Here is a 23,365-nt window from a genome sequence, read left to right as displayed (position 1 = left end):
CAGGGTGTAAGTTTGGTTGCTACCTGGCTGTAGAATGCCTCGACAAAGACAGTATTCCATAAATCCGTCTCGGTGAGCAGGAGGCATTTTACTTATGAGGCGGTCAACGTGAGAACCACATTTGAGCTCGCATCCAAGGGGTCCCTCTAAAGTCCGCAGCATACCAACTAAGGTCTGAACTGAGAGAGCGAAGGTGTCGAAAGCTTCTGCATCCCCCACTCTGATGGCTGGTGAGTTCAGGATAGCTCCTAGTTCACTCTGTACTAGTTGTCTAGGCTGGCCATATTTGTCTTGTAGAGCCCCTAGCGCAGCCGTGTACGGGTTTGGGTCATACATGAATGACTTGGCTAACTGCAGAGCGTTAGGGAGTTTGAGCTGATTCAGTAGAACTTGATATTTATATTGCTCGCTCAGGTGAGGATGACTATTCATCAAGTTCTCTAACGCCATCTTGAGTAGGGCGAAATCACTTTCCCGGCCACTCTCAAACCTTGGAAGTACTGGTTTGGGAATGCCATAGGAAGTAGCGATCAGCGTCTCGATGCCCGGGTAGGACCAGGGTGGTGCTGCCGGGGCTGGAGTAGCAGATGGTAATGTGTATTGAACATACTGCCCAGCAGGAGGAGGTGCACCAGCTGGAACTGGTGGTTGTGGTACAGAAGTTTGCATGGTTTGTGGCACTGCGGCTGCATGTGTCATTGTTGATGCATAACTAGATGTGGGAATGACTGTCATATGTTGACTTGTGAAAGACACAGATGCAGGAGTTGTAGTGGGGGCTACTAAAGTCGGGACACAAGTTTGTGCACCTTGCACAGGAATGGGAATCGTTGTCAATGGCTGTGTAATCGGGATAGCGGCAGCGGATTTCATTGGAGTTATTGATGGGAGCTGAAGCATGTCAGTAGCGGGCGGAGCTGACGTTGTTGACATTGCATCATCTTCAGACTCCGACAGGAAAGACTTGACAATACGGGCAATGTGTAAGTCTTTCTCCAGTTTCTTTAAGCGTCTGCGCCGTTCCATTTCCCTTGCCATATTCTCCTTGGCAAGGTGAGCATCCTCTTGTAGTCGTTGTCCTTCTTTAGCTTGTGCATCCAATCTCTTAGCCTCCAAGTCAGCTTTCCTTTCCTCCTCTATTTCTTGCTGTAGGTCAGCAAGCTCCAAACCTTTAATTCGCTCCTCTAGGGCAGCTGTTTGAACATCCGGAATATTTTGGAGCAGTTGAAGCCCATGCGATCGCCGAGAGGATCGACGTGAAGAAGCAGATGACTGGTACTCTGACGCACTCCTAGCTCTGGTTGGCCTTGCTTCACCGTGTTGTCCTACTGGTAGTGAGGAGATTTGGGCAGCAGGCAGTTGAGAGGGAAGGAGGGTGACATCGTAAGGGGCCAAATGCTGTGGTAGTCGAATGTCTCTCTTTGGCCTGACAGAGGGCTGGTGATCAGCAGGTGATGACTCCATAGTGTCTGATGGTGGAACTCTATCCGGCTCGAAGGACCAATGTAAGGAAGGGATAGTAGTTCTTTTAGAGTTGGGACACGATGGACAGATTCCGGCCAGAGAATCCTTTAATCATCTTTATTGTTGATTTAAATGTGTATGGTTTTGTGTGTGTGTGTGTGTGTGTGTGTGTGTGTGTGTGTGTGTGTGTGTGTGTGTGTGTGTGTGTGTGTGTGTGTGTGGTATTTAGTCGTCAACGCACACAAGGCTGGCTGCCACCACTGATTGAAACCGGCTATTCTGACAAAGACGTGCTTTAAAGGGGAAATGACGTCACAGATTGACCTATCAACCTAAATGCATAGGAACATTACAAAACTGGTTAAAGGCACACAATAGGCTTTCGTACACCCTCAATAAACTGCAATATGTCCAGAACTCCGCTGCCCGCCTGCTCACCGGAACCCGCTCCAGAGAGCACATCACACCTGTCCTTCATGACCTCCACTGGCTCCCAGGTATTATTATTATTATTATTATATTTAGCTATAAGCTAGCGAGTAAGACCAAATGTTTTGGGCAGGTCTTACAAGTTTCAATGTATGTTCAATATACTTTGCCAACCAACAGCGGGGACCCTTATAACTAAATGTTTTGTTTGAAAATTGAAGCATAACAACAGGCTTGAGAAATGTCCTCAAAAAAAGCGGACATCTGCGTTTTTAAGCATAAATTTTCGGATCAAAATAAAATTTCTGCGATTTTTTTGATGAAATATCAACAAAAATACACCAAATACCTGGAGGGCGGGCCTGGGCAAGGATGGTTTCGCCCTATCGTAGTGAGAAAAACAACTGTTTCGATGCAAATGAGCAATCCTAACTATCAAAGCCAACGACAGTCGAAGTGTAAATTCCCCTTGTTAGCATTGAGGTATTGTGTGGCAGAACGATCGCTGTGGATCGACTACTACCAGTCCAAAATACTCTGAATTCCTAGCGTAAGCATCCCATTCAGTTGTCAACAAATGGCACAAATTATAACCCGAATGTTTTTAACTCCCTTTTATTAGTTGGACTCTGCAATTTAGCCTCCAACAAATAACATTCTGGTCACCTCCTGTGACCAGAATGTTTTTACACTGAATGGAAGTGGGTGAGGGATTCCGACTATTTTGGACTGGTAGTAGTCGATAAGCCTTTTTTTTTTCAGTAAGCCAGTTGAGAGGTACAAAATACACCTAATGGTGTAATGTATTTAACTACCTAAGGCCAGCAGATGGCAGCATTGTATCAGAAGTATGACATGTCAACAATGAGAAAGAATTCTCACTTGATGTTCAATGAAGGCTTACTTTGATATTTTGGTGCTGTGGGAAATGTAAGTCTAGTATGTGTAAGGCTAAAAAAAATGCTAGTTAAGTGCAGTTTCTACAATACACAGCTTTTTAAGAAAAATACAAATTGTGCCTTGCAAAAGACCTATGAGATGCTGAATGCAAACTGTGCTGTAAAACAGCTGACATTTGGAATATGGGCAAGATGCCGCTCGTTAGCCGCTTGAAGCAGAGCCGGCCCAAGGCATAAGCGTACTAAGCGCTTGCTTAGGGCCCCGCGGCCACCAGGGGGCCCCCAAAAGCAATTAACAAAAATTCTTATTTTTAATTTTTTGCATGTACGAGTCTGACTGATGATTTCTAAATGATCAAAGATATATTATTGTACAAAAACACAATTTTAGGTCAACAGAGTGCTGCTGCTGATCTAGGCCTAGTGCAGGGGTCGGCAACCCGCGGCTCTAGAGCCGCATGCGGCTCTTTAGCGCCGCCCTAGTGGCTCTCAGGAGCTTTTTTAAAAATGTATGAAAAATGGAAAAAGATGAGGGAAAAAAAAAAGTTTTTGTTTTAGTATGGTTTCTGTAGGAGGACAAAGATGACACAAACCTCCCTAATTGTTGTAAATCACACTGTTTATATTAAACATGCTTCACTGATTCGAGTATTTGGCGAGCGCCGTCTTGTCCTACTAATTTTGGCGGTCCTTGAACTCACCGTAGTTTGTTTACAAGTATAACTTTCTCCGACTTTCTAGGACGTGTTTTATGCCACTTCTTTTTCTGTCTCATTTTGTCCACCAAACTTTTAACGTTGTGCGTGAAGGCACAAAGGTGAGTTTTGTTGATGTTATTGACTTGTGTGGAGTGCTAATCAGACATATTTGGTCACTGCATGACTGCAAGCTAATCGATGCTAACATGCTATTTAGGCTAGCTATATGTACATATTGCAGCATTATGCCTCATTTGTAGGTATATTTGAGGTCATTTAGTTTCCTTTAAGTCATCTTAATTCAATTTATATCTCATGACACGTACACTATCTGTATGTAATATGGCTTTTAATTTTTTGCGGCTCCAGACAGATTTGTTTTTGTATTTTTGGTCCAATATGGCTCTTTCAACATTTTGGGTTGCCGACCCCTGGCCTAGTGATTCTTCCTGCCTCTCATTAAATGTACATTTAAGCTGCCTCTGCTGCACCTGTGACGTTTGCCGCCTGCCGTGCAATGCCAGTGCGCACTGGGCATCAAAAGCGCAGATAGAGGCAAAACAATGTCACAAAAAAGGACATATCCTTCAGGTGCAGAAAAAAGGAAGAAGAAGAAAGTGGAAGAGGAGAAAAAATGCCATGATAAAGGTATGTTCGCATGACTTGGTAATACAAAGTTTATCAAAGAGATTTGTAGCTGTAATTAGCTTTAGCTAGGTGACGTTAGCTAGCTAGCGCGGTGCTAGCAATATGTTTTTAGCATCAGGTTACTAGTGAGATATGTTGTTTGCACAAATTGTTTGTAGCAGAGCACGGTAATTTATGTGAGTAAAATAAACATTATTTTTTACATCAACTCATAAGTTATGTGAAACTTCCCCAGGAGCATTGTTAAAATACTTTGGAGGCACAGAATCAGCCCAGAGCCAGTCCACATCCTCAGGCTCAACTGTGAGTGATGAATCAGGTGAGGAAAAGACTGTCAACATACAGTATACATTTAATTTCTTAGTATAAACATTACACCTGAAGGGAAATGAATATAGTCAAAGTATCTCATTAATATGTGTGCCTATATGTATGTATGTATTTCATCCATCCTCTACAGTGCTCTCTCACACACCTCCATCCTCTGTGCCCACTGTCCCCTCCATGTCTGAAACCACAGCTGATTTATCTAGTAAGTTAACTGCAAAACACCCTTTATAATTGCTCATTGTACTGCAGAACATTCTGAGATTAATAATTTTGTCCAACAGTGCAATTTAATGACCTTATAGGTCCTTCTTTTTTAGTCATTGTCTTTCTTTGGTCACTTCCTCAGCAACTTCCACCACAACGTCCCCTTCACACCATGGACCATCATCAGCTCCGCCAGTTGACCCAGCTGAGTGGCCTTCTTTCCTCTCAGATTCAGACAGGACTGAGCAGGTGATCAGAGGACCACTGTCTATTAAGGAGAACTTTTCATTCCCCAAACGGCATGATGGCCGAAGTTTTCATTATCATTATACCTACAGACAGCTAGTCAATGGGGAAAAAGTCAAGCGTAGCTGGCTGACTTATTCAAGAAGTAAAGATGCAGTCTATTGCTTTTGCTGCAAATTATTTTCCAAAAAGTCCTTAAAACTGGCAGCCGAGGGACAGCGGGATTGGGTCAACATAGGTGCAATGCTGAAACAGCATGAAAACAGTGAAGATCATTGTAGCAACATGGTGAAATGGAAGGAATTTGCCTTGCGTCTTTCAAAGGGGAAAACTATTGATGAATTTAACTTCAGCTCTCTTCGTACAAAGTAAACATTAAATATGAACAATTTACTAAAAATATAAACTAGTAATTAAAGACTAATATGTACAAGACTGATGAGAAAAGATGACACTTTTACTGTAAATAAAAAGCTTTATCACTTGGACTGTTCAACCCCAGGCCACTCTTGTAGCTGAATGTTTTCTACATTTTAAGATTCGGAACCATATTGGAGATCATTCGTTCATTCATTGGTATTATTTATGTTCTTAACTGGGCCACCCCCATATCTTTATAAATGACATGTCATTTGTAAAGACATGCCAGGCTGACAATAGGATAATGTAAACAACACTGCCAGAGCCGCAATGAGTTTATAGCAGGTGTGTGAATGATCAACAATCAATATTATTGGCAGAAATAGAGGGCCCCAAAATCAAATGTTGCTTAGGGCCCCATGGAGGCTTGGGCCGGCACTGGCTTGAAGGGTGAAAAGCACGAGAATGTAACCCCAGTATCTAGCCGTGCAAAACTCAGGTGGGTTTTTTAACTCTGATGCTGTGAGGACAGACAGTTTCCACAGCAACAATGCTAAGAAGAAAAAAACCTTTTGTCTTCTTGTCTCTCATAATGATTGTGAACCACAGGCAAAATTCCCCAAAATGTTCCCCTTTAAAATAAATACAACACCAAGTGCTTTACAGACATAAAAACAATGCCCCCATGACCCACCTACCCCCAGTCACAAACAAACACACACATGAATGCATGGCAGAGTACAGAGGAGCCAGGTGAAGAAACACTATCACAGGAGGTTTATTTGTATTTGTTTATTAGAAAGACACTGTTCAGTTACATTAAAAAAGATTTAGCACCAAGCTAATTTCCATCTGTAGTCCTTTCATGGCGCATTTACCATCCACAATTAAAATGACACATGGTAAAAATACACAACAAAATTGAAATTACGTAATGATAAGCAATTTAGAATGCGAGTACAATACATAGACAATATGCGAGTTACAAATGAGTAGGCGGTCAAGTTACAGTATTTTAGCTGCTTCATGTAAAGTGCAGAAGTATACCACTAGACCACAGCCAACAGGAGGTTATTGCTACAAATTTCTATGAATAGTGAGGCGCTAATGGTGGATTGTTCCAGGTTTGGTAGCTTGTATTTTGTACAAAATAACCCCCCTGCTATCTTCTTCATTCTTACAAGTCCACAATGTGCTGCATGCAGCATTTTTTTGCTGGAGATGACCGTGGTATGATCCCCACAGCAAACATCCCGACTGGACAGAAAGCTCCCACCGGCGTCTCAGGTGCAGTTTCAGGTGTTCATTGTCGCCAACAGGAGGGCAGGAAGTGAGAGGTCGCTGCCTCCCCCAGTGGGTGATGCATCACAAGCAAGTGAGTCCGGACCCCCTGTTTGACTTTTTCAAAAGAAGTGATAGTGTGTCCCTCCATGCCTCAACGTGTATGTCACTTTAAGAAAAGAAACATGACTAATACAGCTGCTGTGTCATTGGCCTCACAAGTGACTGTTTATCAGAGGTGTGGACTCGAGTCACATGACTTGGACTCGAGTCAGACTCGAGTCATGAATTTGATGACTTTAGACTCGACTTGACAAAATGTAAAGAGACTTGCAACTCGACTTAGACTTTAACATCAATGACTTGTGACTTCACTTGGACTTGAGCCTTTTGACTTGACATGACTTGCTACTTTCCCCAAAACCCAAAGCTTAAAAAGTTATTTGGGAGCGCGCCGTATCTTTCATTTTGTACGTGTCTGTCTGTCTATCAGCGTGTGTGCTGCCTGTCAGCTGGTGTGCTGTCAGTACAACAGCCAATCAAATTAGTTATACGTTGTTTTCATCACACAGCATTCATCCAATCAAATTGCAGGACAACCACCGAACAAGAGTTTTCAAACAATGCGGCAGAGAGAAACAATTATGCCAAAGTTGGTTTCGTTCGGGTATAAAAACTACGACTTGGTCAACAAAAAACGAATTGCGTATGCAAATCACGCAGTTCGAATATTACAGACGGAGACTCAACAACTTCCAACTTCGTTCGACATTTGAAGTTGCCCAAAGAAGGGTAAGTTTTGAATGTAAGATAACGTTTATTGGCTAAGTAACATGAATTTTATTTGCTGTGTAGTTAAATCAGTGAGGCTGTAAACTCACTGCTAACGTTATAACCATAGACATGTTTTAAGGGTACGCAGCATCGAGCGCTACTGCCTACTGGCGCAGACGAGACGCGGGGCCGCCATCTTGGAGTGGTGATCCGCTCCTCTCAGTGCAATTCATTTGTCAGGAGCAATGAACTGTCAGCGCATTTAATTCATTTTACCTCACTGAATACCACTGATTTTCACGCGTTTTTTTGTCATACGTGTAGCTATGATAACGGACACATGTTTTGGCAAGTTTTATTATTCATAGTTTGCTTAACAGTAGTATAATATTCTTATACGCTATAAGTGACCAGACGTCCGAGATCAAAACTGGGAATATAATCCCAGAGAAGGGGGAAAAAACGGTAAGCTATTTTTAAATTGAAGAAACAATATGATTAGGTTATATATACATGCGTGTATCCTACATAAACAATGTATGAATACATTAGATATCTATATATCCTAGGGACCTATAGACTGTATCTCTGTTGCTGCAGCAGCAGAGAGTTTATTCTGTCTTGACACTTTGTATTGATATTTTGTATTACATTCTTCCCTTAAATGATAATGTTTACAGTGATTGTTATGTATGTATTTTTTATGTATGTCGCTTTGGATAAAAGCGTCTGCCAAATACTTAAACATATATAAACACCTGAAAGTCTTTATATCAGCTAAAACCACCAATTTGTTTCACTACATTCAGAATAAAACCAAATGCTGTTTTACCCAACAATGTTAGTATTTGAATATTGTTACTTGAAGACTTATTCCTGGTTACAATTATACTGTTAAGAAAGTATTGTCTTATATTTTGCCTAAAATGAGAATGCATCATAATCAGTGGCGGCTGGTGAATTTTGTTTTAGGTGGGGCTGAAAGTTTGTAAACCAAACCCCTGTAGGGGCGTCATCCTCCCCCAGAAGATTTATTTGTGATTTTCACATACAAATATTGAAGATCTTTGCTCCTTCTCAACTCTGTGGTAATATTATTTTCATAAAATACAACCAATAGTATGTTAATGTTTGTTTTTGCAAATGTGTTTATTCTGTAAAGAAATGAGTTAAATGTTTAAAATTGTTTAAATTATTAAAATTACTGTTAATAGTGCTGTTATGAATTGCAATGTCAGCACTATTTTTTTTCTTGCAATTTCAAATGCACTTGTTTTAATAAATAAATACAGCGTTTTAAAAGCATACACAATCTGTGTAAAAATATTAGTCTGTGGTTAAAAGGACTTGAAAGGACTCGAAACTCAAAATGCAGGACTTGTGACTTGACTTGAGACTTTCCAGTCTTGACTTTGGACTTGACTCGGGACTTGCCTGTCTTGACTCGGGACTTGAGGGCAAAGACTTGAGACTTACTTGTGACTTGCAAAGCAATGACTTGGTCCCACCTCTGCTGTTTATAGACTCATGTTTTTGTGATGTCAAGGTTTTCTATGTATTTCTATGCAGCATGCGATATTTAGTTACACCAGCAGAGGGCGCTTGGTGCCGTTGGTATCAGTAGCTGGCGCTGTAGAAGAAGTCTGTCAGTACCTGAAATGAAAAAAGCATGATGCATCAAGCTCCGGTTGTAACGCTGTGTTAATTGTTTTGCAGGTAAGCTGGTTTGCATATAACACATACAAGCAGTAGTATAATTTATTATGTACCTTTTACAGTAAGCAATGTTAAGCTAAGGTCTGTTTTGTTAATTTTATGAGTTAAAAACTGAGTCACATTCAGGGTTATTTTCTAAGATGGCGGACGTTGGTCCGACAGTAACCACGGTGACGAAGCAAAATACAGTTACCTTTAGTTTTAAGAGTAAATTCACGACATAAATCCTCAGAGATACTTGAAAATAGGGTGTTAAATGCCATTTATGTTACAAGGACATTCTAAACGAACTTTTGAGTGTTGTATTGATCATAAGCACACCAGATACCTTTGGTAAAAGTAGAAAAGAGCATCATACACAAATACAAATAGACCGAGTACACATTGAAAGGGTAAAAGAAACAAGATTTTTGGGAGTATTAATAGATGATTAAATGAACTGCACTGCAAAAAGTCAGTGTTCAAAAACAAGAAAAAAAATACAAAAATGAGGGGTATTTTATTTGAACTAAGCAAAATTATCTGCCAATAGAACAAGAAAATTTGGCTTGACAAGACTTTCCAAAACAAGTAAAATTAGCTAACCTCAATGAACCCAAATATACCTTAAAATAAGTATATTCTCACTAATAACAAGTGCACTTTTCTTGGTAGAAAAAAAGAGACCTTTTGCTCAATATGTTGGAAAATATTCTTAAAAGAAGTAAATGCTAGTGCCATTATCTTGACATAATGATATGCGCTCGGCATTACATTTCTTGAAACCAGCAAACTTATACTAAAAATTAATTTATTGTTCTTAATGGAAGGCAACAAGGCAACCGCTTGTTACTCTCGGGGTCTCCTAGCCGCTCAGGCAAATCATGTTGTCTAAAAATGCATTTTTTCATCGATAACATGACATCATCACGCCAAGTGCGTGCTCTTTCAGTCAATTAGTGCGCATATATATACAGCCCGGCCCCCGGCCAACATTTTTTTTAATTGTAATTTTGAGGAATTTATCTGAATGTGCATGAACTATTTCTGTTCAAAATAGTTTGAAATGTTAAATGTTAAAATATTAACTGTCAGTTTACTGTACTGTGCCAACTGTACTACTATATGAGTGCGTATTTTCTATTGTTTCATTGAAAATAAAACTGCAAAGTCCATTTGGCTGTCATCTGTTTTAATTATGAGACACAATTGTGCCAAAATCATGATTTTTTTTCATGCTTGAAATAAGAAATTATTACTTTAAAAAAGTAGTTGTATGCTTGTGAGTGTTGATGACACAGCTTTGCAACAGTTGATATTCTAGTTTCAAGCATGTTTTACTCAATATGTAGGTCATCAAATCTCAGCAACAAGCTGTAATATCTTACTGAGATCATTTAGGACCAAAACCCTTAAAACAAGTGAAACACTCTAACATAAAATCTGCTTAGTGAGAAGAATTTTCTTATTAGACAGAAAATAAGCAAATATCACCCTTATTGAGATATTTCATCTTACTTAGATTTCAGTTTTTGCAGTGTGGAAATCTCATATACAAAACATACAACATAAGGTGGCAAAAAACATGTCAATAATGAATAAAGCAAAATACGTCCTGGGCCAAAAATCACTTTATATTCTCTACTGCTCGCTAGTGTTACCATATCTGAGTTATTGTGCAGAAATATGGGGAAATAACTACAAATGTGCGCTACATTCGCTAACCGTGTTACAAAAAAGATCAGTTAGAATAATACATAATGTTGGATATAGAGAACATACAAACCCTTTATTTATTGAGTCAAAAATGTTAAAGTTCTCTGATTTGGTAAAATTGCAAACAGCTAAAATGATGTACAAAGCAAACTATAACCTGCTACCAAATAATGTACAACAATTCTTCTCAACTAAAGAGGAGAAATATAACCTTAGAGGAAAATCTAATTTAAAACATTTGTATGCACGTACAACACTTAGAACCTTTAGCATATTTGTATGTGGAATTACATTATGGAATGGATTAAGTAAAGAAGTTAAACATTGTACTGATATGATCCAGTTTGAGAGGTTGTTCAAAATAATAGTGCTTACAAAGTACAAAGAAGAATAATTATGAGAAATACTTTCAACCTTATTGAAAGTAAGATATTCTTCATCTCAGTATGTTAATAATGACTGAATTAATTAATTACATATTACAAAACTGTTGTGTATACTAATTCACAGATGTTATTTTATTATATAAAAAGGTCAGTGAATGATTCTATATATTTGTAAACGCTCTGAAGTGGGAAAGGGGTAGGATTCAGTAAGCTTTGCTTCTTCCTACTTCTTTTCGGACATGATGTAAAGTGAAATTATACGAAATTGTGTGATGTATTACACTGTAAGTGTGTTCATGTTCGAAATAAACTAAAAGAAAGAAAGATATGTGTGTCAAAGCTGAACTACAGTTAGTGTGTGCTAAGGCAGTAGATTTACAGTCGTACATTGAACAGTAGGGTTGAGTACAAGTAATGATAAAATGACATAAGAGATAAATACAATCCATAGATTATTAAACAGTGATTAAAAACATGATTCAAAGGTAGATAAAAACAGTAAAAAGGGTTTTTGTGTATATATATATATATATATATATATATATATATATATATATATATATATATATATATATATATATATATAATTTTTTTTTGGAATATTGGTAAAATTGTTCAACTCCAGACATTGTATTTTGTAGAAGAAGTCTGTCAGTACATGATATGAAAAAAAGCAGATGCATCCAGCTCCGGTTGTAACGCTGTCTAAATAGTTTTGCAGCTTGATCCTGAAAAATAAATGTGTCGCACAACGAAAGAGTTGGCCCATCTTTCGAGCCGTGTAACAAATGCAATGCATACTTGGTCAAGAGCCATACAGGTCACACTGAGGGTAGCCGTATAAACAACTTTAACACTGTTACAAATATCCGACACACTGTGAACCCACACCAAACAAGAATGACAAACACATTTCGGGAGAACATCCGCACCGTAACACAACATAAACACAACAGAACAAATACCCAGAACCCCTTGCAGCACTAACTCTTCCAGGACGCTACAATATACACCCCCCGCTACCCCAACCCCCCCCCCCCCCCCCCCCAACACCCCATACCTCATCCTTCTCATGCTCTCTCAGGGAGAGCATGTCCCAAATTCCAAGCTGCTGTTTTGAGGCATGTTAAAAAAAAAATAATGCACTTTGTGACTTCAATAATAAATATGGCAGTGCCATGTTGGCATTTTTTTTTCATAACTTGAGTTGATTTATTTTGGAAAACCTTGTTACATTGTTTAATGCGTCCAGCGGGGCATCACAACAAAATTAGGCATAATAATGTGTTCATTCCACGACTGTATATATCGGTATCGGTTGATATCGGAATCGGTAATTAAGAGTTGGAGAATATCGGATATCGGCAAAAAAGCCACTATCGGACACCTCTACAAAAAACATTATGGCCGTGAAATTAGCCACACTGTTGTAAAGCGTGGGAAAAAAGTAGTAATTTAATACTTAATCTATGCCCAAAATGTGTAGAATGTGCTTTTCATTATTTTTATTCCCAATATTTGAAGTGCCAGGTAGTGAGTGTAATATAATTGTAACCATTCATCTTATTTATTTTTAAATGTATTTTAAGATTCATCTTAGTGTCCCTTGGACAAACACAACTGCTGTACATAGTTGCAGCAGTTTGGCCTCGTGAGCTCATCCCAGCAGACCGGAGACTCTTTCCAGCTGCTCCGTCCCTCACATCACATCTAATAATACTCGCTGACAACAGGCACTGATGGACCGAAGCGAGGGGGGGGCTTGACTCCCTGAGTCCAAGACCAGGACTATAAATACAACCATCCAGTCAAGGCGAGCAGAAGACACAATCCCAGGGCGCAGCAGCAAGAACCATACAGGACTCGGAGCGACATGTCACAGGTGAAGTCATTTCAAAGGTGGTGTTATTTCAACACGCGCTGTAACACAAAACTGCCTCCTTCACAGCCCGGCGAAGTCAAGAAGAAAAAGCGTCCCCCGATGAAGGAGGAGGACCTGAAGGGGGCCCGCAGTAAACTGGGACTGAAGGGCGAGGTCAAGAGTAAGACCTATGAGGTCATGGCGGAGTGCGGTAAGTCCCACGTCTTAGTCGTCGTTTCCCTCACGGTGAAGTTGGTGACGCGCCACCTGGTCACACCGGAACATTTGTACTGGCAGAAGCGTGTTTCCATTCCCACATCACAGCTGCCATGTTTTTATCAGGCCGCGCCCTCTCCTTTTTAGTATACACCATGTTGGTCAACTTAGTAAGTATAGGGATTTTCAAACTGTGGTAGAGGTACGCAAGCTCCATCTAGTGCAGGGGTGGGCAATTAATTTTTACCGGGGGCCGCATGAGCAACCTGAGCACTGCTGGAGGGCCACACCGAGAATATTTCAATTAAATTTGGCTCAAATTATTTTTGATATACCGTAAAATAAATAATAATAATAATTTCATTTAACCTAACTTAACTTCATACAAAAGCAGATTGCTTTTGATGGTTATATGTTTAACACTGTCTTACACAACACTTCCTGATGTATAATACAATGCAAAAATGTCAATTTCTGTCACTTTATCCTGCATCCTCTTTATAAGTACAACATTTTTCCCCGTCAGATTTGGACAACCATCTGTTGTCACACTTGCCAGCTTGTCCCATTTCAGTCCTAACATGTCCAAACACGCCTTTACCTATGTGAACAAGTCATTACCTGTGGTTGTCTCTTTAATTGACTGCATGGCTGCCAGATTACTAGATTATAATTTTGGTCATTATGGTGGTACTTGGCGAGTTTGAGAACCACTGCTCTAACAACTTGGCACACATGGAGCCAGTCTAGAACCATATTTATTATTAGAGAGAACCACCTGAATTTGATTAAAGTACAGTGTTTTATGGTCATATAGTCAAACACAGTGTTACTGTTCAAACTGTGTGGCCAAAAATATTAAATATAACCTCTCAATTGTTGTTAGTGAATACTTGGGCCTACTGCGCTACTAGATTAATTTGATTTTTGGTCCATATGGTGGTACTTGGCAAGTTTGAGAACCACTGCTCTAAGTACTTGACACACATGGAGCCGGTCTAGAACCATACTTATCATTAGAGAGAACCACCTGAATTTGATTAAAGTACAGTGTTTTATGGTCATATATTCAAACACAGTGTTACTGTTCAAACTGTGTAGCCAAAAATATTAAATAGAACCTCTGCGTTGTTTTTAGTGAATAATTTGGCCTACTGCGCTACTAGTTCTTAATTATGGTAGTACTTGGCGAGTTTGAGAACCACTGCTCTAAGTACTTGACACACATGGAGCCGGTCTAGAACCATATTTATCATTAGAGAGAACCACCTGAATTTGATTAAAGTACAGTGTTTTATGGACATATATTCAAACACAGTGTTACTGCTCAAACTGTGGAGCCAAATATATTAAATATAACCTCTGCGTTGTTTTTAGTGAATACCCCAATCCAAACTTATATAAACTCAGAGTGATCGTTCTATGCTCGGAGAAAAACGAGACAGAGGTGTTTTTTACGGTGCGTTCAAGGACCGCTGAACAGAGTAGGATGCCACAACGCTCGCCAGAAATAATAGATAATAACAATGGATTTAAATTATGATGCACTTTTCATTTAAATAAATCTTGAAGTGCGACAGTACAAACCAATATTTGAAACAATAACATCTTAGCTGTCAAAACAGATAAAATAGTTAGATTAAAACACTATCAGTGAAGCATTAAAAAGACAAAACATGCAAAATAGTGATTTTTCTAACAGTGTCTATGTATTTTAATTATTCAAAAATAAAAACGTGGTCTAAAGATTTCAGTGTTTTTGTATCTGTACTTTTTGAGCACATTCACTATACCAGGATAGCGATAACTGTGATATTTTCCGTCACGATAACCGTGATATGATATTTTCATATCGTTACATCCCCACTCTGAAGTTGGTATTGCCAAGTGCTCAACAAGAATTACAAACTACGAACATAACGAAACTAGCACTTACTGTACAAGTTCTGCTCTCACTGGGATGCTGACTGATGGGATGTTTATATCTTTCAGCACAGGACTTGCCTTCCCCATTTTAGATAATGAATTCATCATAATTTTTACTCATCAGGTAAAAAAAAAAGGTGATAGCATCTTGCCATGTCTTCCTCGCAATGTTTTCGGGTTTAAGTTAAATTTCGAAGTTGACCAACTTCTCAGCTTTTGGCCACAACCTTCTACTGCACATGTGTGAGGCACCTACCACAAACCTATAGCAACCCAGAGGCAATGAGACGTTACATCTGTGATCAAGCTGCCAAGTTAGAAAAGTAGTTCCTCTGTGTTAGCGCTCTTAGCAACAATGTCGCTACTACTTGGTTAATATGCAGTTCATGCCATTTACTGTAAGTTGGCTGGTTTTGGATGTTTTTTTTGGATGGGTTTATGGGCGGGATAGATGTCACCCAGTATTTACAATGTAAGCCGTCTAGTACTAGCCGTTTTTTACTATTTAGAATGCACAAAAAAAGCGAATGACGTGTTCTTGTCTCGAGTAAAGTTTGTGGATGATAAGCAATATAGAATTAAAAAAAGTCCCCTTTAAGTTTGATTTGTTGAAACTTGCAAAAACCCTGGAACTGATTTCCCCTCCTGTTTGACCATTCTGACCACTTGTTTGTTTTCACGACCTTTTAACTTTGTCCACCAACAGGTTGGTTATCGCCACACTCCTACTCAGTATTTGTGTCGGAGTGTGACACAGGTCAATGAATGTCAAAGCAGAGCATTTCTTTTATTTAGGCTGTTCATTTTCTTCTGCCAAGGCTTGAAAGTACAATGCTTCATATAAGATATCGTCAGTGTTTGTCTTGGCCTTTGATACTTCCCTCTCATGAATGGGAATCAAAAAACCAACAAAAGAATTGGTTTATTTGGATTTCATTTTGATATACAAAAAGTACAATTGAAAGTTAAAGCCTTCTTTTTTTTCATTGTCAAAGAGAAAGAACTAACTGATTATATTTCATAACATAACATAACAACAATTAAAGTAATCAGTCAGCAGGAACAAAAAAACGGACCAGATTTAGACATTTAAAAATAAAAGAAATACAAATAAACTGTTTTTTTTGTTGTTGTTTTTCACTTGTATTTTTATTGTTTACTTAAAAAACTAAATCAAATAAAACCATCGGTTTTTTTTGGTTGTTTTTAAATTGCATTTTTTATTTTAAAAATAAGTACAGGATAGATTTATGTATACTTTAAAACAGACTACTGCCCTACAGTGCTGTACAGATTAAAACAAAAGATTCAAAATAATAATCAAAATCACAATAAGTACAGAACATTGTATGAATAAAACACAGTTAAAATGCATGAAAATAGTACAAAAAAACTGAAAGGTAAAATATTAAAAATACTACAAATCATAATAAGTACAGAACTATATATATATATATATATATATATATATATATATATATATATATATATATATATATATATATATATATATATATATATATATATATATATATATATATATATATATATATATATATATATATATATATATATATATGTGTGTGTGTGTGTGTGTGTAACACAGTTAAAAATGGATAAAAAGAAAAACATAAACATTTCCAATATATACTGTATGTCTAGCTCAAATCTTCTTTTTGTTTTATAATACATGTGTATATATATATATATATATGTATGTATGTGTATATATATATATGTATGTATATATATATATATCATGTATTTGTTTTCCATTTTCAATTAAATTTACATAAACTAAATGAAAAATTAAAACATTTTTAAAAAACACACTGAATAAACCAATTGCTTTTCGTTTTACAATTACATATTTTGGGTTTTAAAATAAAATTCATACAAACCAATATTTTTTTGTTTGCATTTTTAATGGAATTTAAATAAAACAATCATTTTTTTAATAATAAAAAAATAAAATTCAAATGAACTAACTGCTCTTTGTTTTTCAGTTATTTATTTTTCTCATTTTTAAATTAAATTTAAATAAACCAATCGTTTTTGTTTGTTTTTTCAGTTCCCATCGATGAAAAGAAAACCCAATGACCAAAACATACCCTGACTGATATCATTAAAGGGAGTGTCCTTCACTGTACTTAAAAAGTTTTTGCTCCTGTTCATCTTTGCAGAGCGGATGGGCAAAGTGGCCCCATCAGTTTTTAGCGGCGTACGGACCGGGACTGAGACCTCCCTGGACAATCCACCTGCCAAAGCTCCTGGAGGGAGTGTGTTCAACAAGTAGTCCCTCGCTGCACCTTTCATCATTGCTATGAGAAACAACTGTTATTTTTTATCAAAGTGCAGCTTTTTTTCACCTGGACAGATGCAGCGTGGGTGGAGGTCACAATGTTTGCTTTAAGTGGACACACAACCTTTGTTGATTCAAGACCTTAAAACAATTATTGCACAGTGACAACTTTGGTGAGTCCAACATTGGCACATATTTCTTACTCTTTTTTTTCACAAAATAATGTCACAAAGACTTAAAACCTCATGATCCACCCCTTTGCTTACAGTGTAAATGGATGCCTCTTTTTTTAACGATATTATGATTCACTTACAGAACCCAACACAATTGTGTTGCTTTCAAGAACAGCAAAAACCAAAGCCAAACAGGACATAAAAGTCTTCAATTTTTCTAAGGGCATAAAAACATTATGGATTAATTTATTTTGTACTTTTTTTCTCAAATAACAATCAATAAAAACACCAAAATTGAATGATATTTCTTCAATCCTCCGAGGGCCTTTGGATCAACTGATATCACAGTTTTCAATTAGCATACTTTTGCAAAACATGACTTATTTCACTCATTTAAACCACATTATCTGATCGAAACGTCTTCAAAAGGGTCAAATTAAAAAAGAACATGCTTGATATTTTTGTTCAGGACTGAGGTTGATGAGGAAATTTGAGCCAAAACAAAAATAATCCAAAATGGAATAAATTCACTGTTGTCCTCAAAATTCTACACACAATACCTCATAGTGACGATGTCAAAAAGTTATTTTTTGTTTTTTAAGAATAAAACAAAAATCACATGTATATATTTATTCACTGCATTTGCTCAATACTTTGTTGATGAGCCTTCAACAACTTAATTATTACAGCCTCAAGTCTTTTTGAATACGATGCCCCAAGTTAGCACACCTATATTTGGACAGTTTAGCCCGTTCCTCTTTGCAGCCCCTCTCAAGCTCTATCAGGTTGGATGGAAAGTAGAGATGTCTGATAATATTGGACTGCCGATATTATCGGCTGATAAATGCTTTCAAATGTAATATCGGAAATTATCGGTTTCAAAAAGTAAAATGTATGACTTTTTAAAACACCGCTGTGTACACGGACGTAGGGAGAAGTACAGAGCGCCAAAAAACCTTAAAGGCACTGCCTTTGCGTGCCGGCCCAGTCACATAATATCTACGGCTTTTCACACACACAAGTGAATGCAAGGCATACTTGGTCAACAGCCATACAGGTCACACTGAGGGTGGCGGTATAAACAACTTTAACACTGTTACAAATATGCGCCACACTGTGAACCCACACCAAACAAGAATGACAAACACATTTCGGGAGAACATCCGCACCGTAACACAACAGAACATATACCCAGAACCCCTTGCAGCACTAACTCTTCTGGGACGCTACAATATACACTACCCCCTAATCACCCCCCAACCCCGCCCTCCTCCTGCTCTCTCAGGGAGAGCATGTCCCAAATTCCAAGCTGCTGTTTTGAGGCATGTTAAAGAAAATAATGCACTTTGTGACTTCAATAATAAATATGGCAGTGCCATGTTGGCATTTTTTTCCATAACTTCCATTCATCCATCCATTTTCTACCGCTTATTCCCTTAGGGGTCGCGGGGGGCGCTGGAGCCTATCTCAGCTACAATCGGGCGGAAGGCGGGGTACACCCTGGACAAGTCGCCACCTCATCGCATAACTTGAATTGATTTATTTTGGAAAACCTTGTTACATTGTTTAATGCATCCAGCGGGGCATCACAACAAAATTAGGCATAATAATGTGTTAATTCCACGACTGTATATTTTGGTATCGGTTGATATCGGAATCTGTAATTAAGAGTTGGACAATATCGGGATATCGGCAAAAAAGCCATTATCGGACATCTCTAATGGGAAGCGTTGGTTTTCGTCCTGGATGTCTCTGTACATCGTATTCAAAAATACTTGAGACTGTAATTTCTGCCAAAGGTGCAATGCGTTCAGGCCATAAGACTCTTGAACGCATTCAAATAATCCCCTCAATTCCCCCCAAAAACGGATTAACTCGCTGGAATATAAAGACAACATAACATACATCCATAAACGTGGATGCATATGCAAAAGTGCAATATATTTATCCGTACAGTAATCTATTTACTTATATCTGCACCTTATAGCTTTTTTATCCTGCACTACCAGGAGCTAATGCAACAAAAGTTTGTTCTTATCTGTACTGCAAAGTTCAAATTTAAATGACAATAAAAGGAAGTCTAAGTCTATCAACAAATGCTGTGAATACTTAAACGTACATGTAGTTTTATTTTTTAAAATTTTTAATAAATATGCAAAATGTAAAAAAAAAAAATAATCACATCTTCATTATGGGGTATTGTGTGTAGAATTTTGAGGATACAAATGAATGTAGTAAATTTTACAATAAGGCTGTAAAATTTGGAAAAGGTGAAGCCCTGTGAGTGCTTTTTGGATGCAATGTATATCATTTGGTGAAACCATTGCAGTAAAGTTATAAAAAAAACATCCCCTCAGATGAATGGTCTATATTATGTTTGGTAATGCATGTATTCTTTTGTATTTTTATTTTGCATGCTCCTATATGGACCCCAGGAAGACTAGCAGTCACCTTGGCGTCAGCTAATGGGGATCTATTCAATAAACAATAAACAATCTAGGCAGTATGAAATATGATCAATCTTACTGTAATTTAAAGTAATAAGTGTTTAATAACCTTTGTTTATGCTGTGAGCCTACATCGTCGTCTTACTTACTAAACACACATACTATCATCTGCAACCTAAAAAACGACTAAAAGTGAAAACGGTGCAGAAGTAGTGATGTTTGCATAACCGGCAGTGAAGGAACACGCTCTACATAAAACTCAACTATAAACAAACTTTGGGAACAGTGCTGCAGTATTCCCTGGCTGGGGAAAAGGGTCATAAAACATCATGCACACTTGGACCAGCACACACTGCTGAGTAACAGCGTGCCATACTAGTATGAATATAATATTTACCATACATCACCAGTCAAAGGTTTTACAACAATTTATCACAATAAGTACGACCATAGGCGGTCCTGGCTAGAAAATAATTCTGTCTTGAAAAAAAAAAGATTCTGTTAATAAAAATGAATGAAGAGGGCCGCAGTTTCAAGAGTCCAAAGGCCGGACAACAAATAGTGGATGTTTTTTCAGAAATTTACTTGGCAGGTTATATATCTTTGAGACTTAGTTGACTTAATTAAAGAGTAAACACATCGGCTTTCACGCTGCGCTGTCAATAAATTCACTATTCAGCCCTCGCTACTTGTTTCCAGCGTGTGCAGCTAGTTAACAATATGAAGAAACAGAAGTTCCAGATGTTTTGTTGGGGATTGATGTTCCTTCTTTTGAATTATTTTCCTTCCTCAGTTGTATTTTTTTTACACGTCTTCCTTCATTTAGGTTTGTATGACTGAAAATATAAACGTAACAAGAGTATAATGTCCATTGTGTATTTTACATGAATAAAATAGGTTTAGTGTTAATTCATTCACACAACTACATATGTTTACGCATATAGAAAATAAACATCTACAGCAGTGGTCCCCAACCACCGGTACCAATCGGGCCGCGGACCGGTACCGGGCCGTGGCCCGATTGGTACCGGGCCGCGCAAGAATTTTTTTATTTTTTTTAATTTTTTTTAATAAAATCAACATAAAAAACACGATATATACATATTGTGTATGTCAATATATATCAATACAGTCTGCAGGGATACAGTGCGAAAGCACACATGATTGTATTTCTTTATGGAAAAAAAAAATCCTCCCGGTCCGTGGGACAAATTTTCAAGCGTTGACCGGTCCTCAGCTTCAAAAACGTTGGGGACCACTGATCTACAGGATGTCGAACGTTGCACACAATGTAACAGTATGTGATTTGCCACATTGAAACCTGAGGTGTATCGTTGTTATTTTACGGTAAAGTTCTGCCGACAGAGCTACCACTTTCTTTGCTGTAAAATCTACGGTTGTTGTTTTTACGGTCTTCTACTGTAAATGGAAAGACGCTACCAGTTTTTTGTAGTAAAATTCTGTCGACTCAGTTGGTAGTTCTTTTCTATAAAGTTTACAGTTGTTTTTACGGTTTATTACCCCAAACGGAAAAAAAAAACTTACCAATTTTTTTACGGTAAAAATCTGGCGACTGAGCTACCAGTTTTTACTGTAAAATCTAAGTTTTTAGTTTTTAGTCTATCACTCTAAATGAAAAGTTGGTACTAGTCTTTTTATGGTAAACTTCTAGCAACTGAGCTGTTTTTTTTTTACTGTAAAAGTTTTTTTTTTTTTAATTCAAAATAATTTACAGTAAAATTTTTGCAACTATGCTGGTAGGTTTTTACTGCAAAATTATTATTTTTTGTTTTTAAGGTTTAATATTGTAAATGGAAAGACGATATCAGTTTTTTTCTTTTTTGGTAAAAATCTGGCGACTGAGCTACCAGTTTTTACTGTAAAATCTATGGTTGTTGTTTTTACAGTCTATCACTGTAAATGGGAAAATGACGGCACCAGTTTTTGTACGGTAAAAATCTGGCGACTGAACTACCAGTTTTTACTGCAAAATCTACAGTTGTTGTTTTTACAGTCTATCACTGTAAATGAAAAGTCGGTACTAGTCTTTTTATGGTAACATTCTAGCAACTGAGCTGGTAGTTGTTTTTTTTACTGTAAATGTTTAAAAAAAACTGTGAAAAAAAATTACACTTTTTTACAGTAAAATTGTTGCAACTATGCTGGTAGATTTTTACTGCAAATTTTTTTTTGTATTTTTTTTTTTAAGGTTTAATATTGTAAATGGAAAGACGATACCAGTTTTTTTCTTTTTTGGTAAAAATCTGGCGACTGAGCTACCAGTTTTTTACTGTAAAATCTACGGTTGTTGTTTTTACAGTCTATCACTGTAAATGGGAAAATGGTACCAGTTTTTTTTACGGGAAAGTTCTGTTGACTGAGCGACCACTTTTTTGCTGTAAAATCTACGGTTGTCGTTTTTACGGTCTTCTACTGTAAATGGAAAGACAGTACCAGTTTTTTATGGTAAAATTATGGCGACTCAGTTGGTAGTTCTTGTTTTTACGATCTACTACCGCAAACGGAAAAAAAACGCTACAAGTTTTTTTACGGTAAAAATCTGGCGACTGAGTTACCAGTTCTTACTGTAAAATCTACAGTTGTTTTTACAGTCTATCACTATAAATGAAAAGTCGGTACTCGTCTTTTTATGGTAACATTCTAGCAACTGAGCTGGTAGTTGTTGCTTTTTACTGTAAATGGTTAAAAAAAAACTGTAAAAAAAAAAAAATTTTTACAGAAAATTTTTTGCAACTATGCTGGTAGATTTTTACTGTTAAATTTCAGTTTTTTGTTTTTAAGGTCTAATACTTTAAATGGAAAGAGGGTACCAGTTGTTGTTTTTACGGTAAAATTATGGCGACTAAATTTGCCAGAAGATTGTCATTTTCACAGTGTAAAATTTGTTTGATAACTTGCATGAAAATCATAGATTTATTATTTTAACATAAAGATAAGTTTGGAATGTATGATAATATGTTGGATTGGATAATATTACTTTGTAAAAGATTTGGGTTGTTTTCTGGCGAAATGAAAAGAACGAATACATTTACCGGTAGTGAGAAAAGATATAGAGTATTTTATTGACCCGTTTTATTTGCAGGCTTGTGGGCGGCCTGATATGACCCTGGACCTTGACTTTGACATGTTGTCCACCACAGTGGACATTTTCCCAACATTTTAAAAGAATAACTTAATCTAGAAAGTCCTAAAACACAACCCTACAGTACATGATTAAAAATCATGCATCACAGCTTTAATTGCTGCTTCTCTGGTACTGTCCACTTGATTTGGGGGTCATTTTGCAAAA

The 23,365-nt window shown here is 37.4% G+C and overlaps 1 protein-coding gene across 12 annotated transcripts; it reads left to right on the top strand.

Annotated features, from left to right (window-relative positions):
• Positions 1-4,002: 4,002 nt before the first annotated feature.
• Positions 4,003-17,907, top strand: mustn1b (musculoskeletal, embryonic nuclear protein 1b). 12 transcript variants are annotated; one of them, XM_062045001.1, is made up of 8 exons: positions 4,003-4,138; positions 4,374-4,457; positions 4,599-4,670; positions 4,815-4,921; positions 6,524-6,653; positions 12,864-13,012; positions 13,079-13,202; positions 17,317-17,907. In XM_062045001.1, the coding sequence occupies exons 6-8, from the start codon at positions 13,004-13,006 to the stop codon at positions 17,427-17,429; spliced, it is 246 nt and encodes an 81-aa protein (XP_061900985.1). In that variant the 5' UTR covers positions 4,003-4,138; positions 4,374-4,457; positions 4,599-4,670; positions 4,815-4,921; positions 6,524-6,653; positions 12,864-13,003; the 3' UTR covers positions 17,430-17,907. The 12 variants fall into 12 exon arrangements, 10 of the variants coding, with proteins under 10 accessions (XP_061900985.1, XP_061900960.1, XP_061900942.1 ...); XR_009825912.1 differs by lacking the exons at positions 13,079-13,202; positions 17,317-17,907 and having other exon boundaries at positions 4,009-4,138; positions 4,374-4,441; positions 6,484-6,653; positions 12,864-13,006; XR_009825909.1 differs by lacking the exons at positions 13,079-13,202; positions 17,317-17,907 and having other exon boundaries at positions 4,009-4,138; positions 4,374-4,441; positions 6,463-6,653; positions 12,864-13,006.
• Positions 17,908-23,365: the final 5,458 nt, after the last annotated feature.

Source organism: Entelurus aequoreus, linkage group LG01, assembly GCF_033978785.1.
Source record: "Entelurus aequoreus isolate RoL-2023_Sb linkage group LG01, RoL_Eaeq_v1.1, whole genome shotgun sequence".
In the NCBI taxonomy this organism is placed as follows: domain Eukaryota; kingdom Metazoa; phylum Chordata; class Actinopteri; order Syngnathiformes; family Syngnathidae; genus Entelurus; species Entelurus aequoreus.
Note: the sequence above shows the minus strand (reverse complement) of the source record. Positions and strands in the feature narration are given on the sequence as shown.